Source organism: Cricetulus griseus (genome assembly GCF_003668045.3).
Source record: "Cricetulus griseus strain 17A/GY chromosome 1 unlocalized genomic scaffold, alternate assembly CriGri-PICRH-1.0 chr1_1, whole genome shotgun sequence".
Classification (NCBI taxonomy): Eukaryota; Metazoa; Chordata; class Mammalia; order Rodentia; family Cricetidae; genus Cricetulus; species Cricetulus griseus.
In genome coordinates, this window is record NW_023276807.1 from 21,929,033 (window position 1) to 21,945,516 (window position 16,484).

General features: G+C 39.5%; 1 protein-coding gene across 1 annotated transcript in view; it reads left to right on the forward strand.

Moving 5' to 3' along the window:
- Col19a1 (collagen type XIX alpha 1 chain) overlaps positions 1-16,484 on the forward strand; it is a 298,074-nt gene that overhangs the window by 221,396 nt on the left and 60,194 nt on the right. The window contains exons 17-18 of the mRNA XM_027392846.2: positions 3,324-3,374; positions 10,890-10,931. Coding sequence (XP_027248647.2) covers positions 3,324-3,374; positions 10,890-10,931 — 93 coding nt within the window. The remainder of the gene's footprint in view (positions 1-3,323; positions 3,375-10,889; positions 10,932-16,484) is intronic.

The following is a 16,484-nucleotide window of genomic DNA, read 5'->3' on the forward strand; positions in this document are numbered from 1 at the left end:
GAAAGAAGGCCTGGATTTGGAATAGTGGAGAGGGGCAGAGGATCTGGGAGGAAATGAGGAAGGGGAGCAGTGACCAGAATATAATGTATGAAAATAAAATTTATTTCAAATTAAAAAAGAAAATCAACATGGTATTAGTAAAAAATAAAAGAAAGAAAGAAAAACCAAAAATATAGAGTCATGGAATAGACAGATGAGACACCTAATTCTTGACACATGCAGCAAAAACATACATTTGAAGAGTGAATCTCTTCAGCAAATGGTGTTGGAGAAACTGGACATCCATATGTAGAAGAATGAAACTGAAGACATCTCTGCCTCCCTCACAACCTGTACAAAATTCCAAATGTGTCTAATTCCAAATGGATCAAAGGCATTAATGTAAGACCTAAAACTCTGAAATAGTTAAGGAGAAAACATATCAAGATATAGGCTTCTCAGGAAGTAGTACCAACAACAGCAATGTACAAAAATCTAAAAGCTTTTGTACATCAAAGAAAGCAGCAGATAGAGTGAAGAGGTAGCCCACAGAATGGGAGAAAAAGAACTCAACAAGCTTAACACCAGAAAAAAAATCAAACAATGCAACCTGGTCAGTAAATAGGTTAATGAAATGAACAGTCAGTTCCCAAAAGATGAAGCACAAATTGACAATAAATATATGTTCAACATTCTTGGTCATCAAGAAAATGAAAATTAAAACTACATTGAGATTCTACTTTATCCCAACTAGAATGGCTATAAGTAAGAAAATAAGTGACAACAAATTGTGGATATGAAGAAAGGAATCCATATACACTATTAGTTGGGATGTAAACCAGTTCAGCCAGGATGGAAATTAGTGGAGAGGTTGCCCCAAACACAAAAATATAGCTACCGTATAACCTAGCTATACCACTTATGGGAATATACCCAAAGAATGTTGGGTTAATATGCACAGAGAGACTATTGCATATGGTGTTTATTAATGCACTATTCATAACAAGCAAGTTGTGAACTTTTCCTTGGTATCTATCGGCAGATAAAGAAGGAAAGTAAATGTTTATGTGTATACAATGAAGTTTTATTTAACCAGAAAGAATTAGATTAGTTTACTTAGTGGGAAGTGACTGCAAATTGAAAATATCATTTTAAACAAAATAAATCAGAATCAGAAATACTAATATCATATGATTTCTCTCATTTTTGGATCCTGGGTTTTATATAGATGCTTAAATGTGCGTGCGCGTGCGTACACACACACACACACACACACACACACACACACACAAAATGAAGGTACGGGATAAGTTCAGCAAGAAGAGATAAAATGAGGTGGCAGGTTGGGATACTGGACAGTAAATATGATCAAAGTACATGTTATACTTGAAAGACGCTGTTCTACGAAACATGGCACCATGTAAATGGATATCCATCAACTGAAACAGAAAAAAGAGGGTAGGTCAACGATGACCTTAATTTTAGCCCTACCAGATGACAATGATTTGAGCTTGAGCAAATTAACAATTCTAACTTTCTCTATCTTTATCTTTGAATCATTAACAGTGATGGCACATTCATTGTGGTGGCATTGCAAGGATTTAATGAGTTAATCCATACAGAACTCTGCTATAACAAATGTCACACAATTAGCACTATATAAATTTGTCGTGTTATTGTTTGATTGATCCTTAGGCTCTATTCAAGAGACAGCATTTTTAATTGTTCTACTATACTTAGAAGCCATCATAATTATTGATCATACTAGGAAGAAGGCATATGAAACTAAATTGATTCACCTTATCACAGTTATTGCATAAAAAGGGTCCTATCATGAACACACAGACTGAATACTTGACACCTAGATTCCTTCGTGCTTTAACTGAAATTTGAGGCTGCTATCCATGGTGTCCAAAATATCTCCTTGCTTCATATATATTTTCAGAAAGATCAATATATGGAATATCTTGTCTCCTGTGTTTAAAGAATAAGTTATTAACTTGTGTGTTTTGGGCTAGAATGTCTGCAACCACCCTCAATTCAATGGCTGCTTTCCTTATTATTTCATCTAATGGACCTAGACTATTTTACACAAGGCTGAATGATGGAAAGGTATATGATGTCATGAGAATACTTTTCTGATTTTTTACTCTATTTTTTTCAGCAAGGTAGCAACATTGTCGCTCTGATCACAGCCAGCTCCATCACTTTCAGGTCCCATTATTGTCTCAAATATTACAGCAACTTGCTCCCAGGCGTTCATCACCCCACCCTCAAGTCCTTTATGTTTACTGGCACAATGCCACGATTTCACATTAAAATAATCTTCAACCACAAGCCATTTGTAGGAAACACCTAGCATAAATGTTAGCCAGCATTAAGTATGTCCATACTCCTGAGATGTTAACCTAAATCAGATTGTAGCTAGCTATTTTTCCTTAAAAGATTTTTCTTCACATTTCAAAACTTTAGTTCTCTTTTTAAAAAATAATCTTTGTGCAATAATTTGTTTGATCATCTAATTTGTCTTCTGAGGTAAAACATTAGGAATTTTGCTTCTATAATATTTTCTCTCCTCCTAGATTTTGAGGTCTAGATGAAGTATATGCAATCTCCTGTCTGAGATATTGAGTCTAACTTGGCTGCAGGTCCTGCATAAAATAATGCTAAACTTGTTGTTTCTTATGGTTCTCTCCCAAAAATGTAGCCCTTAAAATCTCCTGGAACTCTTCTCTCCCTCACTTCCTGGTAGCTCTAGAGATGGATGGTTGTCTTACTTCTTATTTTCTATCTAGCCCAAGTTGTACATAATGCCAAGCCATCATAATTATTGGAATAACTGCCAGTATTAAAATGTCTTAGAAGTGAGGTTTTACATGTCTGTTACTGGTCTAAAATGTGTATCCCATTTTAGGATTCATGTGTATCCCATTTCAAACAATTAATTCATAAGAGTAAATCAACAGAAAAATGTACTTCTCCATATTTTATGTTAACAATATGTGGTAGCATGCATGTCTACAAAACACTGATTACATTCTGTGAAAAGCACAGAAATAAATGGAAGTTATGGTGTCCCTCTTGGAATAGTGGGTGGAATCCCTTTTAATAAAGAGCTTGATGATGGTTGAGCTTGTAAATATTTCCTGGTGCCACATATGACTATACTTTCGGTTCATTTAAGACAACATAGGGGAAAAAAAAGAACTTTATAAATCTGATTATATGTTGATGTCCATGAAATTCTTTATTCATTAGAATATTTGACAAAACAGACCCCTGGGTGTATTATTTAAAACACACATTGTTTCAATAAACATATTTGTCTTTGTTTTCTCATGCAGGGACCTCCTGGGCTACAAGGACTACAGACTTTTGGTGGATATTTCAATAAGGTGTGGCTTCTTTGTTCTTTATTGTGTGCATAGAAAATGTATGTGGTTATATTTTTAGGAGGAAAAAACATTGTTAATTCCTAACATCCCAGACCTTGAGATATGTGCTCAAAACGCCTTCCTGACTGAACACTATATTCCCAAATTTAAATTTTTAAAAAGTTCCTAGATATATTACAAACCAAGGTTTTGGATTTATAAATTTTAAAGTAATAGTTCAAAGTTCGATAATGAAGAACCAAAAGAAATTATTTGTTATCTGAAACTCTGGGTCACACTACAACTGCATTTCTCAAAACCAGGGTCTCAAACACATGCCCACATCCCATAGATTAAAAGTGAGAGCCTCCACAGGGATGGAGAGGAACAGCTTGTAACTTCCTTGGTTTCTTTTTCACCACAGCTGGGGTAAAAAAAAAAAAATACTGCCATGGAAGTATTGGCATGATAAGACTAGCTCCTGTTTATACCAGAATGGTGTAGTAACTACAGAGGACTCAAAGATGGGGATGAACTCATTGATGAGTTCATCATTCAAGAACAAACATATGGGGTTTGATCACTTGGGGAAACTCATACAGTGCCATTTTGTCCTACATTGCCCAAAATGACAGCAACTGTAGTCATTTCAGTAGCTACCAGCTCATTATAGACACCTTGTGCCACAGAAAATGGTAGAAACAGACCCTTGTGTTTTCGGATTTGTTTTCTGGTGTTTGTTTCTTAGAAATTTCTGTAACCAATCTTTGTTCACACATTCCAAGAACCTGTGTTCCAAACCAAGTCTTTTTTTTAGGATTTACTTACATTTCTTTTATGAGTGTTTGTGTGTGTGTGTGTGTGTGTGTGTGTGTGTGTGTGTGTGTGTGTGTGTGTGTGTATTGTGTGTAACATGCATGTCTGGTTCCCAAAGAGGCCAGAACGTGTCAGATACCTTGGAACCAGATCCTCAAATGATTGTGAGCCACACTGTATGGGTTCTAGAAATTGAGCCCTGGTTTTCTGCAAGAGTAACTAGTGCTCTTAACTACTGAACCATCTCTCAGGCTCCCAACCCAAGTCTTGATGATAGCTGCTACTCAAAAACACATTTTTATTGCTTTTCAAGGACAAATGGATTAATCTAAAATTTCAGTTCTTTGTTAAGGCTCAGAAAATGCATACTTGGGTAAATTTAAAATCAAACATGTAGCTACTTTGTTGCTCTTGATAAATTTAAGGTCATGAGCCTGTCTTGAATCTTTTCATTCATTTAGATTTTTCCAGGGAGTGCTGTGTTATGATGGTTACAGTGCTTCCCAATTCTTTATTAAATATCTTAAATAAATTGATACTAGCTTTTTACAAAAAGCATTAGAAGTTGGCAAGTTTTAAAATAATGTAAGCTTGGCGGGTATCTAAATTGAATCAGTATAAGGACAATTTGTAATGACATCTACTGTTATAAAATAGGACTTACAATAAAAGCTTCAAAATAGTGAGAATAAGTTGGGTCTGATGTCACAAGTCAGCTAGAAAAGTTTGAGTGCTATACAATATTCCTCTCACCATCACTACAAAATGTACCAAGCTGCTGATCAGCTACTTAAATATTTGCTAACCCTTGCAAAAACTTTCAAGGCTTGTGTCTTTACAGGTCTCTCAACACCACTTCTATATATACTTTTTCTTACTGATGAGTCAGTTTTCCCTTAAATGAAATATATGGAACCTTTGTATTTTAGAGTCTGAAATTGAAAATGTTAATTTTTAGACTTTGAAGTTAGACTTGCTCTAATGGGAACTGAGCACAGAAGCTGATTGGGGAGCTTTGAGAGTCGCATGTGGGTACCTAGAACTTAGCTATTGTGGCTCCAGAAGAACCTCAGTTACTATCATCACTGGTGCAGAACTGAGCCTTGCGTTAGTGCACGAGTGCACTGAATGTGGCTTTGGGTGGGGCCGGAAGATAATAGTGTAGAGACAGGAGTCAATGCGTCATTTTCCCCTAAATAATGCAATAGAACCATTTTGAGTCAGAAGTGTTTATGTCTATAGTAATCGATGGGAGGTAGCTCACCAAGCAATTTATTCTGTTTCCTCAGGAGATTGGATGGGGCTCCTACACTGAGGTCCCATGAGAATCAATAAGGAACCCCACCCCCAGGACCTAGTGAATTATACTTTTGTACTGTGACCATCTCTTCTTCACAGAGCAAAGGGCTGAATGTGCTGTGATGAGCAAGATGCATTTTTGACTCGGCACTATCCCTGACACCCACATCTGGTTTGGGGGTAGTAAGGTTGTTGCATTTTGCAGTTTGTTGCATGCCTGATGGTCTGGCTATAATAAATGAGCACAACGGGGGTGGGGGAGCTAAGATTAAATAATGGACCATGTATTGAGACATATAAAGTGACACTCCAAGGTTAAAATAATCTTCCCTTTTAAATTGGCATTGATTTATGTGATGCCTGCACTGAGCCCTGGACCTTAGCTCTTCCTCTGGCTGCAGCTACAGCACTTGCACAGCTGGGATTCTGCTGAGGCAGCTCCCCATGGGAGGATGGGTAGCAAGCATGCTCCTCATACATGTTCCCTCCCCTCTCCAAACTAAAAGAGTGATGGTTCATGCCTCATCCCAGCAGTCTGCACTTGCATTTCAGTCCTCAAACAGAATTGATCTATTCCCATACACACTACCTGTCTCACCCAGAGGAGAAACACAGGCATAAGAAACCTCTCTCTTCACAGCACAAATCAAAAATAGAAGAAAAAAAGGGGGAGAGAGGGGGCAGGAAGGAGAGCGATTCACTGGAAGGTGAAGTCAAGAAAATTACATTTGTGTTCACATGTGCAATGATTAAAAAGAAAATAAATTTCCCTCCTATCACAGAAATAATTTTCAGACAGCTGCTCTCATCCTGTTGGGTTGGGGCAGAGCAACAGTGACTCCAAGCACACTTGTCCCTGAAGGAAAGTCTGCTCACTATTTTAGTAAACGTTAGATAGGTTCCATCAGCTTTTAAAGTCATGAGCTCCAGAGATGGAAGTGAAGTGTTATCTATGCAGACTTAGTACTGCATACTGGTGTGGTATACATTTGACACCTTTTTAGAGATCGACATTGAAAAGGCACGCTTATATCATCTTGCACCATCTTGAGGCTCAGTTTGAGCTGTTGGAGATAGATGCAATGCCTCCCAGCAACCGATTCCAGTGTTCATTTCTCCCAACAGTTGATCCCAAACAAATGATAGCAAAATAATCTGTTTCCCTTCCATGTATCAAAGTATAAATTCATACTGATACCCACAGACTAGAAAGGATAGAAAACTCTTGCCCCAAAACAGACATTCAAGGTCTTTTCAAACACAGAATTAAATCTAACAAAGGACACATAGAACAAAGGCTTCCTTGGTGGCAATCCGTCTCGCCCCTAAAGATTTAAAAACTACACTTCAAATACGAATTTCCTGGATTAGTTATTTGTCTTGTTACTGTGACAAAATACCTGAGCAAAACCTCTTAAGGGAAGAAAGGTTTATTGGGGCTCACAGTTGCATGAAGTCATAGCAATTATGGGTTGAGGCAGCAGGTCAGATTGCAGCAGCCTCCAAGAGGCAGCAAGAGATGGATGCTTTTGCTCAGGTCACTTTCTCCAGAACCCCAGACCTATGGGATGGCATCACCCCTGTTCAGGGTGGGTCTTCCCGCCTCAGTTTCCCTAGTGTAGATTACCCCTACACATCCATTCCCAGAGACTAGTTTCTAAATGCCATCAAGTTGACAGTCAAAATTAAAGACACAGTTTTCTCTGCTTTCCCTCTTCATGGCTGGATCCACTGGCCTTTGGGAACATTGAGGACTTAGGCACCAACACATGAACTTTTATAATTTGGTTTGATTATAGAGAGGACTAAACTATTACCTGGATTCTCCCATTCCTTTTGTGGCCAGCAAAATGTTTTCTTGAAAGTACCTTTTCTTAAGAGGTATTTTAAGAATGAATACCAACTTCAGGTATTCATTCAACTCTGAGAGTGATGCTCTGTCGGTCACATATTGTATTTGAACTTTCTAGGGGTTGACTCCTGTAGTATCATCCTGTAGTATTTACAGTCTCCCGGGTCTAGAGAGTGGCAATCTAAGATAAGGTCAATGGAAGAGGTATGACCCCAACTGACCGCTCTAGGGATGAGGGCACTAAAAACCCCTCTTGTAACTTCCAATGGTTCCCCATCCATCCTACATGACACCTTCCTTAGTATATGCCTCTGTGTTTTCTTTTTTGTAAAGTCATAGTAATACTAAGTAACAATATCTTTATCATGAAACTAGTTACATCTGCCACCTTGTTGCCAAATTAAATTTACATTCTGAAGTCCTGGGAGTCTGGCTTCTACATATGAATGAGTGAAGCAGGTTCACAATTGCAGTCCTCAATGAGTAACTTCTACTTTCCTCATGCCTATGACTTTGCAGCATATTTGTAAAAGCATGGACTTGAGTGGGTAGTGACAACTCCATGATTTAGCAGGGAGTTCATGTCCTTGCTTTCTTCCTTGAGTTTAGCCGCAGGAAACTGCTGTCTGTTTCCTCCTTGGAAGCTACAAAACATGGCTACCTCCTTCATTTAATTCATACATGTGTACCATACAGCATCCTTACCAGAAATTTGCTTTCTGAAAGAAGCAGAGTAGACATGAGCCTTCCTATTGCCTAGAGATGGTTCCAAAGTTCTGTGTACCAATCCCCATATAGAAACAAAGCGACAAATTAGCAAGTCACACTCAATGACTGTTAGCATTGTATCTCAGGAAGTTTCAATAAACAAGTCAAAACGGTGAGACTGTAAAGCAGAACTATAGGTCTAGAGGTTAGAAGACTTGTCTCTTACTATTCCTGTAAGGTTGGGTAATTGCCTGGTGCTGTTAGCTTGGATAAAGGAGTGAAGAGAATACTACATGTCAGTGAGTAAATGCTCCTGAAGTTCAAATTTGAGACAGCTGTATTACTAACCCAAGAATGGAAAATAGCACCAGGAGCTCCTAGGGCCAGGGATTAACTGGATTTCTTGACCTGCTTACTGAGTAAAATGAGTATACCTTGTTCTGAGGGTCGTGATGGTTTTCTAGGCTAAAGCCATCAGAAAGTCAAAATTTGGGAATATTGTTAGAACACTGTGACTTGAGGCTACAGAGGAATTGTTAGATCCAAACCACCTCATCTGTGGTACCCTGGAGTTTGCTGGCATACGTCAGGATATACTGTCACCAGAGATACTCCATGCTCTTCTGCCCTGTGGTCCAAGCACCTGGAGCCTCTAACTCTAAAGGCCATGCATTAAGAAGTGATGTCTTAGGCAAAAGCGTATTCCAGCAACCCTAAAAATACCCAAGCAAAAGTACAGCTAGGGGGACATGCTGACATTTTAGGCACAGTGATCAGTGTTTTTCAGGAAATCGCTAAAGTTTGTTTGTACATTAGGGAGGCTAGACTGGATGGTCAACTTAATGTCAGGGACAAGAAAAGAAAATGGTAAAGGCAGGCATGGTGGCCTGTGCCTGTAATCGCAGTGAGGTAAAGCCAGGAGAATCGGGAGTCCAGAGCCAGGCATGGCTACATGGTAAATTTAAGGCCAGCCTAAACCACATGAGACCCTGCCTCAAAAGAAAGTGGGGGCAGTATATAAGACAATGCCAGATTGAAGGGGCTACCTTCTGTAGACAAGATCAAAAAGAACAGATTTCCTTTCCTAATTATTTTTCAATTGTAAAATAGAATTAAAATTTAAAAAAAAAACCTTCAGAAATACATTGTGAAAACAGTCATTGCCATTCTCCTACTTCTGGATTAATCAATGTGGAAGTTCTTGTCACCTGGTCTTTTCCTCTCATATGTATGCATATGTTGTTTTCATTTCATCTTGTAATTTGTTGGGTATGCATTGCTTCCAGAATTAGATACAGTAGTCTAAAGCTGAGAGAGGAAGAGACATGCTAGGCATATAAACTTGTATTTGTCTAAATAATACCCTAACCACAGGGCAAGACAACAGTTTGGTGTGAGTGGCCAGTCATCTGAGGAGAGAGACTGGACCAAGTCCTAAGGAAGATCAACCTTCTATAGTTAGATGGGGAGAGAGGAAGAGAAGTCTGAGACAGAGATGAAGAAACAGAAGAGGGAGCCCAGAGAAAGACAAGGGCAGCTCAGGTTCCACTCTTAGAGCACAGTAAACCCAGTACCACAGGAATTCTTCAAACCACAGGAGTACACGTTTCCTATAGTAGATGCTCTAAGAACAAGGAGGCTAGAGTCAGAGGAAGTTTGTCTGAAGTTTATATTAACATTAATTATCTGGACTGGTGGGAACATTATGGCCATTTTGATTTAGAAAAAGTTGTTCAAGAATGGGAAGCAAGGCCCTGGAGTAACGATGTTTTCTGTTGTGTTATCACAAGATAAAACAGGTGGACTGACCAAAGAAAGAAGAAATGTTTAAAGAAATTGGCCAACTTCAGCTACAGTTTATTGTCCAGTTTCATCTAACAGCAGGACTTATTGGTGATCAATAGACAAATTCACCCTAAACAAGAAGACAAGAAGGAAAACGGGTTTATTCATTAAACCATAATAAGAACAGACAGCATGACTTACTGGGAGAGCCAGTAGCTGCCAAGGCAGTGATAGGCAGGGACTCCACTTCAGAGTAGTCCTGATCCCAGTAGGGTGGCCTACTATGCATGTAGCTTTCCAACCTGTAATTCCTTCTGTGGGAACCAGGACAGCCGGAACTGGTCAGTGTTCTGGCCTGGGAGGTTAGCATGAGCCACGTGCACATATCATTTTCAGTTCTGCAATCTCCACCCCTCCACCATGCAGATGAGCAGAGTCCTGATTCATCAATGATTATCCTAGGCAGAAGCTGGGGTCACCTGGCTGCAGTTCTGAGGTGTCCAGTTACAGGTCCCACACAGCTTAGGGGAGTGAGGATTTCTGTGGAGGATTTCTGGACCAAACTTCTGAAGATTCCCTAATGAGAGCCTGCCTGTCCTCTTCCAGTTTTCAATAATGGTCTCTCTCAACGCCCGGACGATTCTAAGGCTGAGTGCTTCCTAACAATTTGTATTTACTTTTTCTGTGTCATGTCAAGCACAGTCACCTGCCCAGGGTTGGTGGAGTCAAATTGAGGCAATAAATATTTGGGACTACAAAGAGCAGGAGATGCAGAGTGCAACTGAGTCTGGCATGTATGCATATGGAGAAGGGAGTCACCACTCTTAAAGTTGTGACATTTTTCCTGAAAGATCACCCGAGAAGAACAAATGGAATCTCCAATGTTGGAGATGTTTAGCTGGTATTTAACAAGATTAAATATTCATTACGTTAACAGGAATAAAATAAGAAAGACAAAAATGTCTGTTCAAGTGTCGCACAGAATACATAAAACATAACGTCCTAACATTTGACTACCTGCTTATAAAGACTGAATGCATTAAAAATAACTGGACTTTTTGGTTGATTTTACCCAGGGAACTGGTGAGCACGGAGCAAGTGGCCCTAAAGGAGAAAAGGTAATGCTAGTGTTTTTTTGTTTGTTTGTTTGTTTGGTTTTTTGGTTTTTTTTTTTTTTTTTTTTTGGTTTTGTTTTAAAAAATGATTAAACACTTTCACCTACAGGGGGTAGCAGTCACTGTGAGCAGGCGCCTCATCTGCCTGCTGACCAGCAGCTATGGCTCTTGGGGGGGCGCTACTGAGCAGAGGTGGGCTATAAGGGAGGGAGGTGTCAAGGGAAACACCATTAAGAACAGTCAGGAATCCTTGCAGGCAGCCAAAACCATCTGAAGGAAGACCCAAATGGCAAAATGTCCATGGCTCAAGCTCACTGGTTTTCTGTTCTTAAAATGGAGGCTGTCGTGGGATTATTTTGTTTTGTTTTGGCGAGGTTTTTATCATGCCCAGCAGTAGTCTAGCCAAGTAATTATTTCAAAAACAGTTTTCAAGTTCAAACACCAATGTGCTTCCATTGCATTTTCAATGCCCTCACTTGGAAGTCTGGTTTTATCATTTGTGAGGATGGTAGATTAACCATTCTACAGAAAATATCACTCCACTCCAGTTTGCCTGTAAAACTGTGATGACCTTGGACTGTGAATGTGAACACAGTGAATGTGGTCAGAGGAAAAAAATTAAAAAAAAAATTTAAATGCACATTAAATCAGCAGACAGGGATATGAAAGTTTGAAAACACTCTGCAGGAAGACAGCCTGTGAGAACTACCTTCATTCACTTACCCAGTAAAACTTCTCTTGATCGAGGGCATGATACCTCCACACGAGTCCAGGAAATATGACTTTATAAATCGGCACAGCCAATCTACTCAAAAGATTGGGTATCTCCCACCAGAAAACATCTCTAAAAGATCTCAGCAGGAACAGTGAGTTCCTTATAGACTGACCATTCAAAAGGAAAATTCACAGAATGTATAAATAAAACATGGGCACTCTGAAAAAAAAAAACTGATTTTAAAATGATACTATAGCAATCCAAATCACTCCTGTGTGTTGGATTTTTGAGCAACACTATTTCCTGTGAGCCAGCAGCTTGTACAGCCATCCCATCCCCACAAATGCATTGCATTTTACGTAATTGCTATCAGGCATATGTAGGCTGCAGGGGCAGCGGGACACAAGGCTTGTCACACAGGGCAGCCTGAGTGGAGAAGGGGAGTGCGACACTCTTTAAAGTGTTTAAATGATGATTCATTTCTTGAAACAAAACAGCTGGCTTCTGTGCCGTCCTCTTCGTTAGCAAACATATGTCACTTAGAAACTTTTAAGACCTCGCTGATGAGAAATTTGATTCTGGAAAACAGGTGTATCTCAAACTCCAGGGACCATCCTACCACTTGGAATCTTTTCTAATTGCCTCAGGCTCTTAAGTGGAGTCAGAAAAAGCCAGTGGCATATTTGTCCCATCTCCTTACCCAAATAAATGATCTAGAAGAGTCTGCAGGGAACTTGACACTGTGCCTGATACCAATGTACCTATGAAATGTTTTTTTTTTTAATTACCATTAATGAAGGAGCAGCTCTGCCCATAAACCATGCATCAAGTAAACACAGAAACCCTAAGTGTAGTGTCTTCTGGAAGAAGGAAGTCATCTCTGCATGCAAATCCACTTCCTGCCTCTTCCGGACCCATCTCTCAGCTTTTTTAAAATGGTGTTTTTCACAGTGAAAACGTAAAGTCCTTTGTGAGTCTCTGTTTGTGCTTGGTGCTATGGTCAAAGCTTCCAAACCCTGACTGCACTCAGAACCACCAGGAGAGGGTAAGGGAAAGAAATGCCTATTCTGAGGCCCCATGCACAGGGACCTGGGGTAGAGGAAGACCCGTATCTCTGTTACTTAAATATGTGTAAGATGATTCTGGCATGCAGTCAGGGCTGGGAGCCACTGAGGGATAGAATGAGCATTAGCTCTGGGATCAAAAGTTGACTATGACGCTAACTGTTGTGTACCTTGGGAAGCCGCATTGCCCTAAGCATCAGTTTCCCCATATGTACAGTGGGCATAATCGTCACAGGAATTGGTGGGAGGATTAAAATCTAATGAGATGAACTTACCTGGAAGCACAATTCCCAGTGCAAATTAGGCTTTGTACCTTCTGCTCATGAGGTCTCATTTAGCTCATTTTTGCTATGAGCTATTATTATCCTTAGAGCCTTGACTTGTTCCTCTTTGCAGACCTCACCATAATTTTGAAGGGAGGAGACTGGAGTCGGGTGGTAAAATAAAAGATTTAACTAAAAGTATACTTTAAACACACGAATGATTTATCACTGCTGTATAATGTGCCGCTTCTCAGTACACTCACCAGCAACTGAATTACGAAAAACAGCCTACCTGTTGGAAACCAGCATCAACTGAAAACAGTGTGAGTGCAAATTGCTCTGAGTCTGCAAGGATTTGGTGGAGAGTCAGTGAGAACTACTGATGTAGAGACTGTGGGACAAAGTGGCAGAACAAGGACTCCTGGGGAAGCATCAGGTTTCTCCTGGAGCAGAATGTCAAGCAAACAAGATGGAGGCTCAATAGCACACGGCTTTCTAAACAGCATCAAAATTGTCAAGCAGAAAGGTGGTCTTCTGATGTTCTCCAAACTCACTGCTGCTTTTCAACTCATGTCTACCACGATAAGTCACTGCGATGCATTTTAAACATGAAAAAGAACCTACATTCGTTTAATATTAGACATAAACATTTGTGTAATTTCACGTGCAAGATGGGTTCCTACTGTTTTAACCAAGGCCAAACTTACCCAGAGAATGCAAACCACAGGCTTTGTTCAGTGCCTCTGCTGTGCTCCATTGGCCCTCTGCCTACCTCAGCTCAAACATCAGAGCATCATACCCCCTCCCCACCGCCTTCATTCTTCCACTCATCCTCTATTATTTTGAACAGGTGCGTGTTTATAAGTGATTTCTAGCCCCTTCACTTGCTTGCTTCTGTTAAATTAGATGAGTCTAATTGTCAGGTTTATTATTCTTTTGTGACTATATACTGGGGATGTTAGCACAAACCTGATGGGTGACATGAAGGTCAGTTTAGAGTTTTACAAATCAATTGTGCATTGGTGCCTTAAGTGTTCTCTGCCTTTTCTATCTTCCTACATTGAACACAATTGACTATATTTAAAAAACACATACCACCTACAGTGTGCCAAAGTACTGCTGGGGATGCACAAGATGTATTTTGCTAGGATAAATCATATATCAGGGCTGGAAAGATGGCTCAACAGCTAAGGACATGTACTGCCCCTACTAAAGATTCAGGGTTGGTTTCCATCACCCATGATAGGCAGCTCGCAACTTCCTCTAACTCTAGCTCCAAGACATATGATATCCTCTTCTGGCCTCTTCGGTACCTACACACGTATGGTACACATACAGCCTAGCAGGCACACACACACACACACACACACACACACACACACACACACACACACACAATGAATAAATAAATATCCAGCATATTTTAAAATTTATAACCATTGCTTCAAAGAAGTTTCTTTTCTTTTAAGATTAAAGCTCAAAGAAATCTAGAGAAAAGGCTAGAAATGTATATGCCATATGTGGACATTTCAAAAATGTCCTAGAGAAAAGGCTAGGAATGTGTAGGTAATGTAGAAACATTACAAAAATGATGCTGTCAGTTTGCAGATGAGCAAACTGTAGAACATACAGGTATAAAATACACATACCATTGGCCTATGAATTGACTGTCTAGAAGTCCACTGAGCTAGGTGTGAACTGACTTTTTAATTGGTGTGCTCTTGGTTTTCTCAGACAGGACTTTCACAAGACTGGATACAGCTTTGAAGCATGAAAAATTAGTACTGTGGCTTAACATTTTTACTAAAATCAATATTATACTTGTTATTGTTTTGTTTAAAAAGAAGAAAAGAGAAATGCTGAGACATGAGACATAAGACTATAAGTTTATTATAAGGCCCGTCAGAATGGGGAGACTAAGAAGAGGAACAGGGTAATGGCTGACCGCCACGGCCGGTCGCCATAGAGAGACAGAGCGGGGAACATAGGTGGGAGAGTAGAGCGGGGGAACAGAGAAACAGAGAGCGTAAAGGGGCAGGGACTTATCTTTTAAAGGGGTCCTCTGCACCTGTGTGCAGACTTAGTTCCCATGGAACCTTGGGCTGACCAGGGTACTGCCTGTTTCACCAGGTAACAGGGGCAGGCCAGCATAATGCCTGAACCTTTCAATACTTACAAATCAAGAAAGAGTTAATACAAAAATGATCATGTCTATCCATTACATAAAATGCCAAAATAATGGTTTTGGTAGAAATGTATAAATAAGCCAAAGATTTTTGGGCTGTAATAACTCAGACTGGCTGTTGTGAAGATTTTGTTGCAAAGACATAGTCACATGCTCAAAATAAAAACATGCACTGAAGACTTGTGTATAACAGACAAAAGCTAGAGACAGCTCCAATGCTGGTCAGTGGGGCTGGGATCACCCTTGGTGCCTCAGTACATTAGAGTGCTAACCATCACATGGGTCAAATGGCAGGTATTAAAAACAATGTTTGAGGGAGAAAGTTGTATACAAAATAAATCTCTATGGAATTCATCCTACATGTTCAAAATAAGATATTATTTATGATTCTATGGAGAGAGAGAAAGTAGAAAATATCTTCTGAAAGGTAAATAATGAATCCAAGAGAGTAGTTTGCTCTGGGATAAGAAGACAAAGGGAAATGTGGAGAAATTCTTGTCCATGATGTTCTTAAATTTCTTTCATTTTTAATATTTAATACTGAAAGGTTTGACATGCTTTACTTTGTTTGATTTATCTTTGAAAGCTGAAAATAAAATAAGACAGCCAAATACCTATAAATACAACAGTAAACATTGTTTTACAAAAATTCACTTGAGGGTGAAGGAATTTTTTTCAGAATGACATGTCATCTAGAGCTACATTTAACTGAGGAATCAAGTGGCTGTTCAGGGATCCTGGTAAATGATAAAACAGAAGTTGGGTCCTGCGGCTCCAATGTCTGCTCACTGATGTAATTTCTGCCTACAAGGATGCTCTCTCCAACTGTGTTTTCTGAAAATACTCTTTCCATATCACATACAAATCCCTCTTCAACATTTTTGACCAGGACGTTTTAGACATTTCTAAGCTGCTGCTGTCACCATATCAACAAGAATGACTTCTTTGTCCACAGCCAGTCATCTACACAGCACAGAAACACTGAGGACAGCTGGCAGACTCATTTTTCTTTCGAGATCACTGACTCTCCCCACCTAAAATAAGAAATAAGTCCTTAAAAAAAAAAAAAACAAGAGCAGATTGTTGTGTCGTTTAAATGCAAAACTAAATAAATAATGTTTTTGCTACTGCAGAACAAAAATGTAATTCTTTTCTCCTCTACATGTCTTGTCCTTGAAAAATAATTCACATTGTTCCACATTAACTTTAAATGTGCTAATGAAATGTTATGGAATTCTGAAAGACCTAAGACATGGAGGAATGCAAAGACGCCTTCTTAGGCAGAGGTCCTGGACCCAGGCAGGATTCTGTGGGTGGGGGGGAAGCTTT